Here is a 16,387-nt window from a genome sequence, read left to right on the forward strand (position 1 = left end):
TATCTGCTTGAATTAAATTGCATACTTAAACAAACAAAAAACTGCTTAATACTGTATGTGACTAAGCTTTGAAGGAATTTTTCTAAAGGAATAGTGAACTTCCATCTGCAGTATGGTCTTCGAAGTCAAGACTGCATGCATTTGTAAACTGGCAAAGAAAGGAGTTCAAAGATGAGTTCTTTAGCTGAGGTAGTTCCCATTGCTTACACAGGGCATGTTGCTAGATAATAATGCTTCTCCTGGGCCTTAAAATCAAGAATCTTTTTTTTTTAATTAATATTTTAAATTACACTTGATGCATATTTATTAAACATAACCTAATAATTTAGAGTTAGCACTTTATAATATGTGAGCTGAAAACAGATTTCACCTAAATGTTGCATAAGACATTGTGTGGAATTGCAGTTGGCTGCGCAGTTTTTTTATACAGATAGAGCATGATGTGTTACAGAAATAAATATGCCAAAATACATGGTAGTAATGCATCCTTGAGGTATGGTATTAGGTCTCATGAAATACATGCCTTGAAATAAAAAAAGGGAATTTTTCTGAGGTTTCAAAGGAATTGCTGTGGAAATTACTCTGCCAGAAATGAAAATTTTTCTCATTTGGTGAGTTTTTTCACCCATTGCTGTGGTACTGTGTTTGCACAAGCAAAACCAGGTAGCTAATCTGTAAAAGAAATATGAATTGTTAACCTTTCTTGGATCAACATAGGCAGATTTTTATTAGACTTCTTACAAGGTAAACAGGTAGTGTTAATAAACGCTGAAACATTAAAACCGAACCCTATTTCAATGAAATGACAAAAGAATTTAAAGGTCTTTTGATAAATACAGTTGGAAGGTGATTCTCTTTATTTCCAAAATTTTCTCAAGAGCAAAGGAATAGGAAAAATTAGAAGATTTATAAGCATGTCAAGGGTTAGCTTACCAATTTTACTGTGCATCATAAAAAGGTGGGTTTTAATGCTAATAACCTCTTAATTGCAGGAGGAGGAATTGGAGGCCCAGATTTCATTTCTACAAGGACAACTAAATGACTTGGAAGCCATGTGCAAATATTGCGCAAAGATGATGAACACACATCTTGGTAAGTGCAGTACCCTGTATTAACCTGTAAATCTTTGCAAAGGCTTTTTTCATGTTTGTATTAGAACTAAAATAATATTTATGTAGTACAGTGCATATTATTTTATAAGCCATGAAGAAAATTGAATTGATGTACCCAGTTACTCTATCAGATGCTGCCAAACACTGTATCTTTATACTGTCATACTTTTAAACTTGGGAGTATGATAGCCACTGATGAAGTTAAAAAAATGTAGAGGCATTTTAGCACAGATGCCCTTTGTCTGTTCCTAAGATTTCTTGTATTGTAAGAGACATGCTGGAGCTCACAGCATGTGAGCTTACACTTTTTAAGCCCATTTGCAGTTCAACAGTCCCAGAATGATACTTGATGTGTGCAGTGATAGTTGCATAAAATTCATAATGCTTTCATTAAATGTAGCATCTTCACAATCTATGCTGATCACCTTCAGTATGTAAAAATGTGTTACTATAGGCTGGCTAGTTTGTAATACTTCGCTCAGACCAGGAGAAATATAGTAAGATAGAAGTCAATACATTGGGAACAGAATCAGCAAAGACTTCAATCTAAAATTCGACTTAGATATTGCCAAGACAAATCAGAGAAAGTAAACAAAAAGCTTAAATCAATTCAGGTGTAAATATGCTTAGCTATGCTTTGATAAAAGCAGCATTTTTAAACTGTGTTGAACTGAACTCCAAAAGTTAGTATATTTAGTTATGTGAAAAAGCTCTGTTGTTAAAAAATCAGGGCATGACTGCATTGATATTAAGGTTTATTTGCGGCCTGCAACATCTGAGCAAAATAAATTAAAGGTGAATATTTCAGTGGGTAGAACTAAGTATATGATACCTAAGTTTGCCAGGTCAAAAAGATCAGATGTGAAAGCTACATTATACTTGTATTTTCATTTTCTTTTATGTGAGTGTCTTAGTAGCCACTGTTATGAGCCTAGGAAAAGCTATAAATACTGTGTTATTTGAAATTTTGGAATCACAGCCTTCAAAAGCCAAGTGTAAACCGCTAACCCAACAGCTTTGGTCTGATATATTGTATTGCTTCTGTGAGGGCACATAAGCAATGATGAGACTAGAAGCAAGCAAAAGGGATAAATTATTACTACTGAAATGATGGGGAAAAGATTACTGTGTCAAGAAGAAAAGCTGAAGTTTCTTTCCTTTAGAAAACAAGACGAGGGCTGCTTAGCAGGGGTATCAGTTCAAGTACAAGCATAAGCATTTCACCAGCTATGGCTCTGGACTAGAGACCAGAATAAGCCCAGACAAAGATAGTTGAAGGAGTCTGCTTTTCAGCACTGCATCCATGAAATGAAAGCAAAAGATTTATGATAATATCCAGGTGATAAATTCTTTTCCCCAAATATATTAGAAGCAAAAACATTTAGGGCCTGTAGTCTCCCGGGAGCATTGTGGAGCAGTTTGTTACCCTCGCAGGACAGGGAAAGCCATCCCCTATACAGCTTTGGCTGCAGGGCTGCACCGGGTGCATCGTGGCACCCCTGCAGCGCTCTCAGAGCCTTCCAGCCTAGTTTCTTCTAAGTCCCACTCCCTGTACTTCTTCACAATATTCCTGCGTGTCTTGTCAACATCATGGGCTATTAACTTTGTAAATTTGGATTGCACTGATGTGTTTAAAGCCTATAGAGATTAACAGTTGCACGCGATAAACAGAGCACAAGAGAGACTGAGATACCACCAACCTTCACAGCTTCTGCGCTTGTAGCAAACTGATGAGGTTGGGTATCCCCAAATCAGCCAGCAGATGATCCACGGGAAGGCAGGAAAAAACCCACCAGGATTCTTGCTGGTCTGACCCGTGCAAAATCCCTTCTGACCTAAAATCTGTCTGTCACGTTCCTCCTGGTGATCTGAGCAGCACATGCCATCAGGCTGTCCAAGGAAATGGATTCTCTATAATATCATGGAATGCCCCCTGAGGATTTTCTCCAGTGTCCATCCACTGCTCGGGGCTGCAGGGAATGGTAGCAAAATAAAACTCAGAGCATATCTGGTCATTTCTGGGTTAAGGGAAAAGTTAGCGGGGGCTGCTACTGCACCTGGTCTGATTCTCCCCCAGGTATCTCTTACCCATGAAAATTGCTTCAATTCAGACACTGCAGAGCAGATGAGTTATATCACTCCTCCTGTAATCTGTCAGGACACTTAACTTCAAGGATATTACTTCTTCCTGTGAGGCTGAATTTTTCTGACTTCATCATCCAGCTTTTGGCTCTTGTAGCATTCTTGCTGGCAAGGTTGAAAATCTTCATTTAACTAACTTACCTATACACAGTGATTAAGTAATCTCCCAACACTGTCTTTGCTAGGTAGGACACTTTAAGATTCGTTTTATATGGGTTGCTTTTTAGACCCGCTCATTTTTGTGGTCTTCCTTTGAATTCTTCAGGGTTTTCATACGCCTTTTGAAGTGGGTTAATCAGATCAGGATATGCTGTACCAGCACTGGGCTCAGCAAAGTGGTTACTTGGCAAAGGCAAGGTCACCTCTCTACTCTTATGTGGTATTCCTCTTTTTAAACATTTTTAATGCAGCATCACATTACTGCTCTTTGATACAGTGATAGGTTGAGGTGATAATCCATTATGACCTTTAAAATTTGGTGAATCACAGCTTTCTAAACAGAGGATTTTATCCTGTAGGTAAAATCAGGAAATGTTTATTTCTGTATGTGTTCCTTGCATTTGATTATATTAAAATTCACTTCTTGTCATTTGGCTTTTTAGGTGAATAATTCACGTAACTAACTGCAATGTACTCTGTTTTCTTCTACCACTCTAACTGCAGACTTAGCCATCATACATTTAATAGTTGTCTAAATTATTGATAAAAACATACAGATATGTAAAATTTGAGGAGCCTTTCAGAACTAATTCCTTCAAGAAAGAGTTAGACAACATTTTAAAGAATTATCAATAAGTCAGTTTTTAGTCTAAGGCCTGCCTTTTAAATTTGATAAAGTTTAAGATTCTTATTTTTAAAAAAGCCACATTTTTTTAGATTGACATTTTAAAGTTTTTTCAGACATTATTACTCAACCAATATTCTTTTTTCCTGTATTGACTGCGTTATATTTGCAGGTCACTTTTTAACAAAACAATATTAATTCAAGCTTATAAAAAATGCATATCCAGTGACCATTCACAACAGAATTATTTAACTGGCACTATAAATCAGAATGTCAAACAATTATAGAATGTTCTTTTAGTGGTTTCCAGTGAAACAAGTCAGAATTTTTTGGCCATCTTTTCTCAGGTTCTTTCCCTTCCAAGGGGGATCCTGATGACAGTCGGGGCAGTTACTTCATGACAGAGATGTCATGTGTTGTAGCTCAGAAATGTTCGAAATAACCATGAAGTCATCTATTCTGTTTTGAATCCCTAGTTATTTATGATCTATTTATATCAACTCTAGTTATACCAAGTATATTTTCATATGATGTCTTTTTAGAAAATAATTTTGTTTAATTAAAAACTTGGGCAGAATTCTTCTCTTTGCCATATAATGATATCACATTTCTTTACCATGAACATTGTATTTCTGTAAGTTTCAGCAGATATCTCCTAACACTGCATTTTCTTTACATAGAGCATGAGGAAAGACCAGAGGGATAGAACAGCAGTTTTTATTTTGTTCATATATTCAAAGATGCTTTCATTAAATGTTTATCTCCTTCCGTAAATAAACCACACAGTGTACCACACAGCAACGACATAATTAACTGCTTGTAATATCAGGGGATGTTACCATGGGAATGAATGATGGTTCTAAAATATTACTACTTAGCGCTACGTGTGGAAATTAGAAATAGGTCTTTGATTATGAAACCGGAGGAAAGCCATTCTGTGATCTTTGTGTCCTTCTTAGGGCTGTGCATTAGAAAGAGCTTTAAGAACTGCTAGGGTGGAATGCCTTTTAATGCCTCCAAGGACAAACGTTGAAATTTTTATATGTAAAAGGGACAGATAGGAAGGCAGATTTTACTTCTGGTCCCACCCTTTTTCACAAGCTCGTCATGGCTTTCAAAAAAAATTTAAAAAATCCTGAGTTCAGTTTTTCCATTAATGAAATGAAGACACATCCAATCTTGTAAGCCTGTCCTGCGGCTTTGTTCACAATATAAATGCAGAATATTACTCAGCTGATAGTGAAAAAGTATAGTTGCCATAGCTATGACTGCTCCAGCATCATCAGAGATGCATTTTCTTGATGTTACTTTTTCACATACACTGGCCTTTTTCAGGAAATAATATTGTCCCTGGTGCATTCAGTAATATGGTAATGTTCTTCAGCATTTTTCTTTCTGTGAGGTACTTTCCTGTTAGTGCACATAAATACCTCAAGGCTCAATGATTCAGAAAGCCATAATATACCAGTTAAGTATTACAATATTATAACCTGTCATAATGTTATTTACTTTTTGAAGATTTTTTATTGTTTCCTCCCTTCTTTCACTATGTGGAAAGAAAAGCATCAAGCTAGCAAGTGCATTCAGAAGAATGTTTTCCCTGGTAAACATGACCTCTGTCTCATGTCTTAGAGCAGATCATGAATAATTTGCCTAAGAGGCATGCACCCAAACATCACTCAAAAGGCCCCATGGTATCTGCTGGAAGGCTCCTCACTTGTCCTTCACATTTGACATGGAACTGAGTTTGAGGTACTAGTTCAACATGAAGTCAATCTGGAGGGTCTCAAAGAGCAAAGCTTCATTATGGCCCAGGCTCAGGGCAGCACAGCGCTGTTAAATGGCAGTTCAAGTGACACCAGTTAATAACACTGCCATCTGACACCATATGCTATTCTAGTGGCTTTAGGGTTTGGACCATGTCGGCACTGGCCCAGGATTAAAGCACAGCCTCTTAACAAAAAGTAAATGAAAACCCTGGAGAACTATCAATCCTCCATAGGCTAGTACTAATATGAGAGATTGTGAAGGATGTTTGTAAGCTTGCCAGTTTTGTTCCAGAGAGAAGAGCGCTGAATTTTAAAATATCATCTGTTTATAAGGAAGAGGAATCAATCCATCACTGTTCTCTTAAGACAGAAGAACCTACCATTTGTTTCCAACAGAGGCATAGTTTCAGACCTCCAAGTGTGTGAAAGTTTACCAAATAATTACACATGTAGTACAGGAAGTCCTTTTCATGAGAGGCAATTTAAAGGAACATTGGTTCAGTATTAACTTGGATATGGGGATCTTTATATAGAAACTATTCTTTTTTGATGGGCAATTTATCAGCTTATGAAAGTAGAGAAACTAAGGTCATTCCACACTTGCTTTTGCTTAAGGGCAGCACTATGTAAATGCAGAAGGTTGCTTCCTCATCTAGCTGAGATTGAGAAGCAATTTAGCTGCTTTCTCACAGCACAGAACCTCAGCTAATAAGCCCTGTGGATTCGTACCAGCTCCACAAAGAGTTAGCTCACAGGGTTCAGCACAACACCCTAGAAATAGGTGCAAAGGTACCCAATTACACAGAAGAAACATAAGTCTGCCTGGTTTTATTAACTTCATCTTCATACTGGTACTGCTAAACTTGAGCCAGCTGCTAGAGAGATATTCAGGTGGGTCTCAGAAATACGTTGCTCAGTATGCAGGTTTTTCAATCACTTCTTGTCTTGGAGGCAACATCACAAAAACCTCTTGGCTCTGACCCGCATCTAGTAAGTTTATGCTTAAGCATGCTGGCTCCGCTAAGCCAAAGCAAATAAATCCTTCTCTGAGCTACCCGTACAGGGCTGGTTGGCTTCTCCTTACAGTGCATTTTCTAATGTGACTTTGCTAACTGTAAGATGTCCTTCACCAGTATTCTGGTACATCTCTGCCCCTCCAGTGTGGATTATGGAAGGGATGTGGAAAAGTGAAGTTTTCATCCCCCATTCTTCTAAACACCAGCGGCATTCTGCCACTAGAATTACATGTCAGCTCTTGGCTTTCATAGATTACCTGTAGATAACTGTACATATTTACAAAATGCCAAGAAGTTATGGCATCACAGTAACAAAAAAAAAAAAAAAAAGCAAGCTAGTCTTTTGAGAGTTCTTTGGATGGGATCACAGGATGTGTCCCTGCCATGGCCACTTACACTTACACTGCCTGACATCTCCCAGACAAATATTATTTGGAAGACTTACTAAACACAGTTCAAAGCCACCTTTTCACTGTGATTATTGCAAACACCGTGGGCAAGGAAGGAAAAATACAAAAATAGAGGAATAAAAACTTACAGGATATAGTTGCCAGTATAATTTTAGTTATTGTGTGAAATAGCACCTTTAAAGGCTTAATTAGACTGACTTCATCCATCCCTCTTTTAACAGTCAATGCAACTGTTACAAGGATGCATTTCATTATAAGGATCATTTGCAGTGGGGCAGGGAGAGGAGAAAGTTCACTTAATTGCTTATTATTTAGGGGCTGATATATCACCCAATATAGATCTGGATGCAGTACTTGTTAAATGTGTGCAAGATAGTACTGAATTCTTGTTTTACGTATCATGTGATGAGATGAAAGGTTATGACATTTCTGTAAGGATGAAATGAAATGGAAATTATTCTGCTGCCCTGGGTTGAAATGAAACACTTTAGCATTTGTTGAGTAAGTAAGTGCATTAAATGAGTTCTCTTATGCTTGGGACATAAATAAAATAATCCATAGTTTGTAAACCCAGTGTGATTATAAATGTTCTAAGTAAAAAAAAGGCCACATCAAACATAGCCCCATGCGTCTAAGGGGATCGCTCCTTTGGGTAAGAACAATGATGTAAAATAACCTATAAAAACAGCTTATAAATAAAGAAAGAACATTAACAAATTTATTGAACTGAATACAGGAATGGTTACTGGGAAACAAATATTTGTTGTATAGCATGATTTTCAGACTCTCACTTCTGGTCATGCTATATATATATATATGTAGGAAGAATAAAATTGTAATTCTTCATGCCCCATGAATTTTAACCACCTTTTTGTCCCTTGAGCATAACTCTTAAGGTCAAAAACACACAGTTCAACTGATAGACAGCTACTTTCTTTCTACAACTGTGCCAGTCCTGAAAGTCCAACTGTGCTAGGCACCTACAGATGCTTTCATCCTGGTAGTCTGTATGAAAAGGAGAAGATTAAAATAATGAAGCTTATGCACCCCATCATCACCTAATTAACAGCTTTCCCTGAAACTTTCAGTGAATTCCTGTTACAATGTTTACTTCCACTGGCCTCTTACTTCCTTCCATTTGTGTGGTGAACATCTCCCTGCCGCTGACAATCCACCCTTTCCTTCCCAGCATCTCTTAGGCATTGGTTTATCTTCTGATGTCAGCTTTAGAGGAATAAAACCTTGGCAGAAGCTAAATTCTGGCATGGCTGAATTGTTAATTTCCCATTATTTCCATGAAGATCTTTGGCACTATTGTAGCTGAACCTTACCATAGTCACCGATTTGCTTATTATTATATTCTTCAAGATCCACCTTTAATTTAAATCATTATAGCTATGTTGTAACCAACCAGGTGAGCAGGAGCACGTGTGATACGTTCCTTCACTCTTCACACTTTGTTCAGCCTGTCGTGGTTGCCTGTCACGTTCAGAATACATGGCAGCATTAAAGGAAGGGCACAGAGCTACGTGAATGATTCCAGACAACAACTGTTTTCACTGAAGAGGACTGCAGTAGGCAGAGGGACTAGGTGACATGGAAAAGTCCCCATCTTCAGAACAGAGCAGCAGCCTGACTCTAAACGGTACAGAGGTAGCAAACAGAAAATCAGTACATTTATCAAACCTGTGCAAGACATTCAAAAGTGCAGGGAACAAAATTAAGGCAAACAGAGGAAAATTGCTTTTCTTTAACGTGCGTTTCTGATTATTTTTATTAACGTGAATGTAACCACACTTCACAGCTTGGGTTGACTTGCTTTTCAGTTATAACCCAGGCACAAAACCAGCACTACTGTCAGTAATCCGCTGCTAAGGACTTCTGACTCAGTGATACAAATATGTCTCAGGGCTTGCAGTATCTCTGGTTTTTTTAAACCAGTTTAGGTCAAAGTCTCTCCTAAGAGGCAAAACAGTTTCATGTGCAACACTGGACACTACTGAATGGATGTACTGTACAATTCATTCATTTCTGACATCCGACTTCTCAGGCAATGAAATAGAAATTGCAGTTGTCTTACCCAGAACTGAAATACACTCCATGGATACTTAAAAAAGTCTGTAATAGCATGACACTGATTTTAGGAGTACTGCCCCATCTCCTCATGGCACATTTGACCCTAGTATGTTCTTCTATAACAGAAATGCCATAGGTTAGAAACAAAAGTTTGTAATGAACAGAGAGAATATAGTTAATACACTGAGATTTCTTCAATGAGGGAATAATCACAGGGTAATCATAAAAGTCTCAAAAAATTACCAAAAAAAAGTTATACGTGTGAGTGATTAACACAAAATAGTTTGAATGATACAGTGAGATTTATAAATCAGCCCCATTCCTTCTTCCTTAACTCCTGGAGATGGCACTTCAAATAGGTGTCTTTGCTATATCAACTTCTATCCTTAAAGAGAACTGAAAAGTCCTATAGCTGTAGTCAGGATCCATAATTTCTTTGTGTACACTACTTGAAAATTGAAAGCAGCTGTTTCAAACTGCATATTCCTTCCTAATAAAGAATAGTCTTCAGTTTTGATGCTTTAGCTTTTCTTCCAGGTTAGCATAGCTGTGGGAAACATACTATTTACTGAGCAGCAGCCACAATAATTACATCAGTAACGTGTATTGGATGTATATACGATCTATCTCCTGTGTCAGTATCAGTTGTCTTCATTGATGTTCAGTTCACCTCAGAAGAAACAACTATCCAAGACTTAAATTATGAGTACTCTGTAGATTTTAATCTGAAATAAGTTGCAACATCCTTTTTTTCCTGACTGGCAGCACAATTCACCAGCTTCATAGCACAGAAAACTGTGGATGTTTTTTAATCGAGAAATGTAAACTAACCTTTTGCATGCAATATTTTAACCAATAATTGTCCAGTGCATTGCTATTTACATAGGCAAAACTTGCACAGACTAAAATTGACATACACCCTCAATACAAGTTATTCAGTTGTGGTTATTAAATATCAATTAACCAGGTAAATATTTAAACAATTTAATGTTGATGTACCTGATCCAAAATGTAGAATTTTTCTGAGGAGTTAATGTACATTCTTTGACCCTCAATCTTTCAAGAATAAAGTATGCAACAGTAGCCTTTTATAATAAAGTCTTTACAGTGGAAAAGAGCATAAAATGCAACAAGGTATACTTCTCTTACACACAGAAATAACCAGATGCATAATGCTTTGACATCACACGAGTTTCTCCACACAGGTCAAACACTAAAACTAACTGGAATGAAATAATTTGTATGCTTAATTGTTTCCATAAGTCCTCACCGTTAAGCAATTAGGTTGACAGAACAGTAGAAACTAATAACTGCAACAGTGTTTTTCATACAGATAAGGAAAACTCCAAACAATGATCAATTAAAGGAAAATACATGGTGATACATTCAGAAGTGTTTCTTAACACAGGTTGAGATAATATCATAATTCTATACTGGAGAAAATGATCTCATAGAAAACTTAAAAAACGGTTTTCACAGTTTGTTGTCATTTATTCTATATATGACATGCATCATAGAAAATCCCTTAAGAATGTTTTAAATGGAATTTCAGGCATTTATGGATGTTTGCTTTCAAAACTCTCAATCTATCCAGGTTTTTATGTAGCATTTACTGCAACAGTATTTGAGTAAATCATTCTGCTCATAAAATCAGAAACCGTTTTAATGAGTTCAGCCATACAACAAGTAGAAAACCTTATATTTTTGGAATCTCTACATGATCTACAATAACTGTCTTTTACACAACCATAGCAATTTTAACATGTAATGTCTGCAATCTGTTGCAGTATGAAGTGTTTAGATCATAAGGAAGTGAAAACATATAGTTTCCCCTTAGGAAAGGTTTCAATTTCTTATGGCTATTAAGTTTGTCACTTACACAGAACAAATTCTCATTTGCTTGTCACTTCACACCAGAGTAATTTTTCTATTTCTAGTGAATGTAAACAGCAACAGGAAGAGAACAATTCTGCAGAAGAGAGAGAAAAAAACTTGCTTTGAACTTTAAGAAAAATAAGTTGCTTGGAGGTGCTCAGAGGCTGGTGGTCCTAGTAGGTGTTTGTAGTCATGGGTAAAGAGTTTTAGTGAGCAGAATGGAGATGGGGGAATATGGAGCACATGATAGCTACTACACAGATGTCATTTGTCTTAACAATGCACTGTGGATTGTTAAGCACTGTACATTCATGTAAGGAGTGTGGGATGGTACAGTCTATCATGACCATCAGGGCTAAAATTTCTCAAAAAAAATTAGCCCTTCATAGGAAGAGCACGCTCTGCCATGGGAGGCACAGTGCCTGTGCTCTTTTATATTCTCTTTGAAAGCACAGGATGCCTGGGAATATACTTTTCTCCTGGTAACATGGATAAGGTATATGTGAAGCATAGTTTTCTTATCATGTGTAAATTAGAGTTCATAGTTAAGAGTTGATCTTGCCTTTGACCAAGGGATGGACAAAATGACTTCATGACCCTACCAACCTCATTTTCTGTACGTCTGCGATTCTGTGCATTGCTATGAGTTGATGGTTGGTGACTTTTTACCACATATTTCTCTGACATCACAAGCATTACCAGACATTAAATATTGATAAAGTGTTGGTGCTCCACACATGGCACATGAATCAGAAGTATATACTATATAAATACATAATTTAGATTAAAATAAATGTTTTAAAGAATGCAATACTTCACAAAGAATTTAATACTTCAGATCTTTAAGATCCTTAAATTCTTTAACACTCAAATGTTGCTAAGCGATGCTTTTAATGTAATGCATAATTGTTACAATAAGAGTTGATATTCACAGTGAGATAGGTAAATGAAAGCTAGATGACTTAGTGGAGTTGCCTACATCAACACTTAGATCACAAACTCTATTGTTTGAGAAGGAAATTTAACTCCTTTCATTTGTATTTTTAATGCCGGAAAGAAAATGCAGTATTTGGAAACTTCCTAAGCTGCATTGTTAAAAAGCAATGTCACTATGTATGTCATACAGTGTAGTCTTTCTGGAAAGGCCACAAACCACTATTAAATTCTAGATTTTTCTGTCCAATTTTAAGGAGAGAGCACATTTTCCTACTCAAAGTCAGATCAAGTTCAGGTAGGAAAGAAGTATTTGTTGTGGAAAGAGAGAAAAATTTATTATCAGAAGCTAAATTCCCAGTCCATCCTTCCAGCCCTCTCATGTTGGTGAAAAGCAGTCTCACTATCGCAGGTATACTGTGCAGGAAATGTTGGAAGCATTTTCTATAAACCCCAATTTCATAAAAACTTTCATACAAAAGGACTGGAATGTGAGTCCAGAGAGTTGACTGTGCCTCGACATCTATGGGAACCTTGGGATTTTTTTGCTTTCCTTTTTTTGGAAAAATAAGGAGGTAAAGTAATACACTCAGTTCTCCCCTTACGCCCCGTGGCAATGGGAGGGTACCTTTGCATTCTGAGTTTGAGCTGTCTTCTCAGTAGTGGGAAGCAAGGGTGAAAAAACATGATTCTGGCACTGTTGATTGTTCACAAGTCATTGATCAGGAACTAGTAGTAGAAAGGCAGCATTCGTAATAAAGCTTGCAGCTATTTTGAGTTAGCTCCTCTCAGCAGGAGTCATCTTCCTGGAAAGGCCCCACAGAGACCAGCTTAAAATAGAAATCATTGGAAGAGAGATGCCCTGCAAAAAGGCAGCAGTACAAGAGAAAACAACCTAAGAGAACAAGGACATTAAAGTTATTCCCAGGTTCTGTTTTCTCCACCTCCATCTGATTTTGTGTCGCTATAAAGTTAAGTCCGTGTTGTGCCTTCATCCTTCAGGGCTGGAGCTCTGCGTATCTCCCGCTTCTCTGGTGGAAGGGAAGAGGTGCAGGTCTGTCTTCCAGATGGACAGGCATGAAGGGATGCTCAAGAAGACCTTGTCTACAACAGCCTCGTTTTCCCACTCATTTAACGCAGCTCTGGGTGGGTTTCTTGCAGAATCTGTATTGAATGCAGGCAAAATTTTCAGTGAAAGTTAGTTTACTTAATAAGCCTCTAAAATTAGGCCAAGCCTAACAGCTTTTCCACATTCAGAGAGGAAACTTTTGAACAGCTTCTTTCCCTGGCTAGGGAACTCAGCATTGACGGCACACACCATCATGCAATATGTAGCAGTTCAGTCATCAAAGAGCATAAGCCTTCTCTAATTTTCCTGCTAGGAGCTGCTGTGGATTATTTTCCTCTTTCGTCTCTGTACAGAGGATGATCGCATGTCTTCAGTTTAAATTTTAGAAATTAAGTTAGGGAGAGGAAATATAGAAATCTTGAAGTTTTTAAAAAATACTTCTACAGTGAGTTTGCATGTGAACTTACTTACAATTTGGGATAACTGTAAGAGCAAATGAAAGATATATTTCATCGTAATTTTTAGCTGTTTTAACTGTTGCTGCCCAAATCACTACTTGATACATTGTTTTCTTATATCTTGTAGAAAAGAAGAACAAGAATGCAATCACTTCCATGTTAATCCTCTTTAGTTATAGTTGACTTTGAAGTATATCAAGGCAGCTGATCATAGTCTCACTGAGGAAGTAGTTATTGACTTTCTGATCTAGTATCTATCAAACTTAAATGAATCTGCTCATTTGCCAGTAAGTACCCAAAATTAATCAGTTATATAAAAGGCATCCCTGGGATTGTGAGTCTTGTTTGAGGGCAGCAATAATAGTGGATAACATTGCTGACTTCTGAAGAGAACAACTAGTTTTACAGCTCCAGTATTTCTGAGGCTTAGCCAAGAGTAGAGTTATGGTATGACAGTTCATTTTGTGAAACTTAGAGGTTTGTTAGTACTACGTTGAAACAAATCCAGAATCATGTAATGGTTGTCTGGGATCTCCTACATCTCACAGCAGTGCTCCCACCACCAGGTGACAGGTTGCAAAATTCACCTTTTGTTTTCCTCTGGTAAGAATTTCACTGAACCAGAAATATTTTCTTTTTCTGCAGAAAGCATTTGGCATCAGCTAAATGAAATCATGATGAAAGAAAAAAAAAAAAAACAAAAAAAAGGTAGCCAGAAATATTTGACCTTAGCTTTAGTCTTCTAAGTACCATAGGATCTTGTTAACTTTTGAATGACAACAGCTCTCCCAATGAGATAGACATTTATAGCATAGAATCAAACTGAACTCAGTTTTGAATAATCTGGAAATCACATAATCAATTTGTTTGAATCACTGTATCAGTGTTTGTTTTACAGGTAGGAAGGTGTTTTCAGTTCCTAGTTGACATCTGCGGGTTTGGTTTTTTTTAAGATAGTTATTATTTTATGAAAAAAAAAATTAAAGCTGTGAGGTACTGTTATAGAGCATCAGATAAGGAAAAAAATCAATATATGGCCAATTCATTTATATACATAAAGCACTTCTCTCAAAGTACAGTTACATCTCCTATGAAGGAAGATTAATTAAATGATACATCTCAGCTTAATGTAAAAGTCCTTCAGCTGAGCAATATCATCTCAAATACACTTCCTAGCACTCTTAACAGAGCTAGTGTTTTTAAAAGTATTTATGGTTACAAGGGTATCTTTTGAGATACAGAAGGGTAAAATGAAAAGCTTTTGTCTGCACTTGACAGCTTACTTTCCCAGTTCATCTCAGCAACTGACTGCCCTGTGAGGTCCCCCCAGAAGTGCGAAGGCGCTTGGATGAAAGTCCTTTAGGTGAGGACTGCTGAGCCCTGGCACAGCCATCCACAGGAGTGTGGCTGCGCATGTAGGCGCTGAGTTGCTTGCCATCCCTCCTCCTCTTCCCACTTCTGCTTCCAGTCCACATGGATTGCGAAGGGTGGTCCCAGCAGGAGGATGTGATCAAGGAGGCACTCATGCAAAATCACATTGCCCATATCCTTCTCTCTTCTAAGGACTTTTTTTTTTAATTCCTCTCATTAGCCAGGGAAAAAGAATAAGCACTGATAAATTTGGGTTCCATACTTATCTGGTAGATAATAAACTTTGCATTCGAAAGGGATGAGGGTAGTAGTTTAGAAGCCATGTGCAGTTCAAGGGCATATTTAAGAAGAAGGAAGATCCATTGCCAATTCCACAGGGAAACCTTCATTCTGTTTCATTGTACTAGAGAAAGACATCTTGATTTATGCCCTTATGCCACAACTGTTACTTACTGGGGGGGAGAGTGGCTGATTACAGTGATTTGCATCTTGGGACATTTTTCTCGGTTAAGTGGAAGTGTGCTCTTTGAGTCCAAAATTGTGTCTTAGCGCAAACTCCAAGTGGAAATTTTTCCAAAATACATTTTAGTGATTTTAACTGATTAAAATCCCATCCCTATATATCCAGGACATATGTCATACTGTACTTTAAAGATAACGCAAATTGAAGGAAAAATGTGAGAAATTCAACAGTTCGGTGTTCGAAAATTTTGCTGCATTTCCAACCTTTTCTCTTTTAATCTTTTTTCCTCTGAAACTAATATTAAAATCTGGCATTAATCTTGCTAAAGTAAGTATGTGATAATACGAACATTTTTATTAATTTTTACTGCTGGCTAACTGTCATAGTTCCATTCATAAGTTCTTAGAAATTTCTCAATGTACTGGCTCTTCAAACACAGTTACAGCTGGTTTTTGTAGCGATGATAGATTCTTTTCCATTTTTTTGAAATACTGACTTATAAAACATCTCTAAAGAACAGAAATAATAGTAGTTATTTCCACATCATGTGGAATGCCTTTCAGCTTTTGTTCTCTCACTCTTATTTTCCTGATTTGTTTAGATTTCCCTCATTTAGTCTTCAGCAGGTTGGAGGTTTGTTTTGAATTATTTTCTTGGTCCATCCACTTAGTCAGTATGCATACCATAGTTTTTTAATGTATGGTTTTAATTTATGTGGGGATCAAACACTATAGAAATGTTTTTCTTTCTAATGCTGAGAAATGGAAAAGACAGTTGAATTCAGTGATTCAGGCTGTTATTAAGCATTGCTTTCCTGCCTGTGAAGACTTTGGACTTCTAGTGTTTCAAGTTCTGGACCTTTTAAAAGTGGTAAATCATGCATTGTTTGTTAAACAATGGAAAGCAGGG

The 16,387-nt window shown here is 37.1% G+C and overlaps 1 protein-coding gene across 3 annotated transcripts in view; it reads left to right on the forward strand.

Annotated features, from left to right (window-relative positions):
• The window catches only part of TBC1D5 (TBC1 domain family member 5), a 328,358-nt gene that overhangs the window by 298,474 nt on the left and 13,497 nt on the right, over nucleotides 1–16,387 (forward strand). For all 3 annotated transcript variants that reach the window (XM_052798675.1, XM_052798656.1, XM_052798664.1), the window contains one exon: nucleotides 993–1,092. In XM_052798675.1, the coding sequence (XP_052654635.1) occupies nucleotides 993–1,092 (100 nt within the window). The remainder of the gene's footprint in view (nucleotides 1–992; nucleotides 1,093–16,387) is intronic.

The sequence above is a fragment of the Harpia harpyja genome, chromosome 1 (genome assembly GCF_026419915.1).
Source record: "Harpia harpyja isolate bHarHar1 chromosome 1, bHarHar1 primary haplotype, whole genome shotgun sequence".
In the NCBI taxonomy this organism is placed as follows: domain Eukaryota; kingdom Metazoa; phylum Chordata; class Aves; order Accipitriformes; family Accipitridae; genus Harpia; species Harpia harpyja.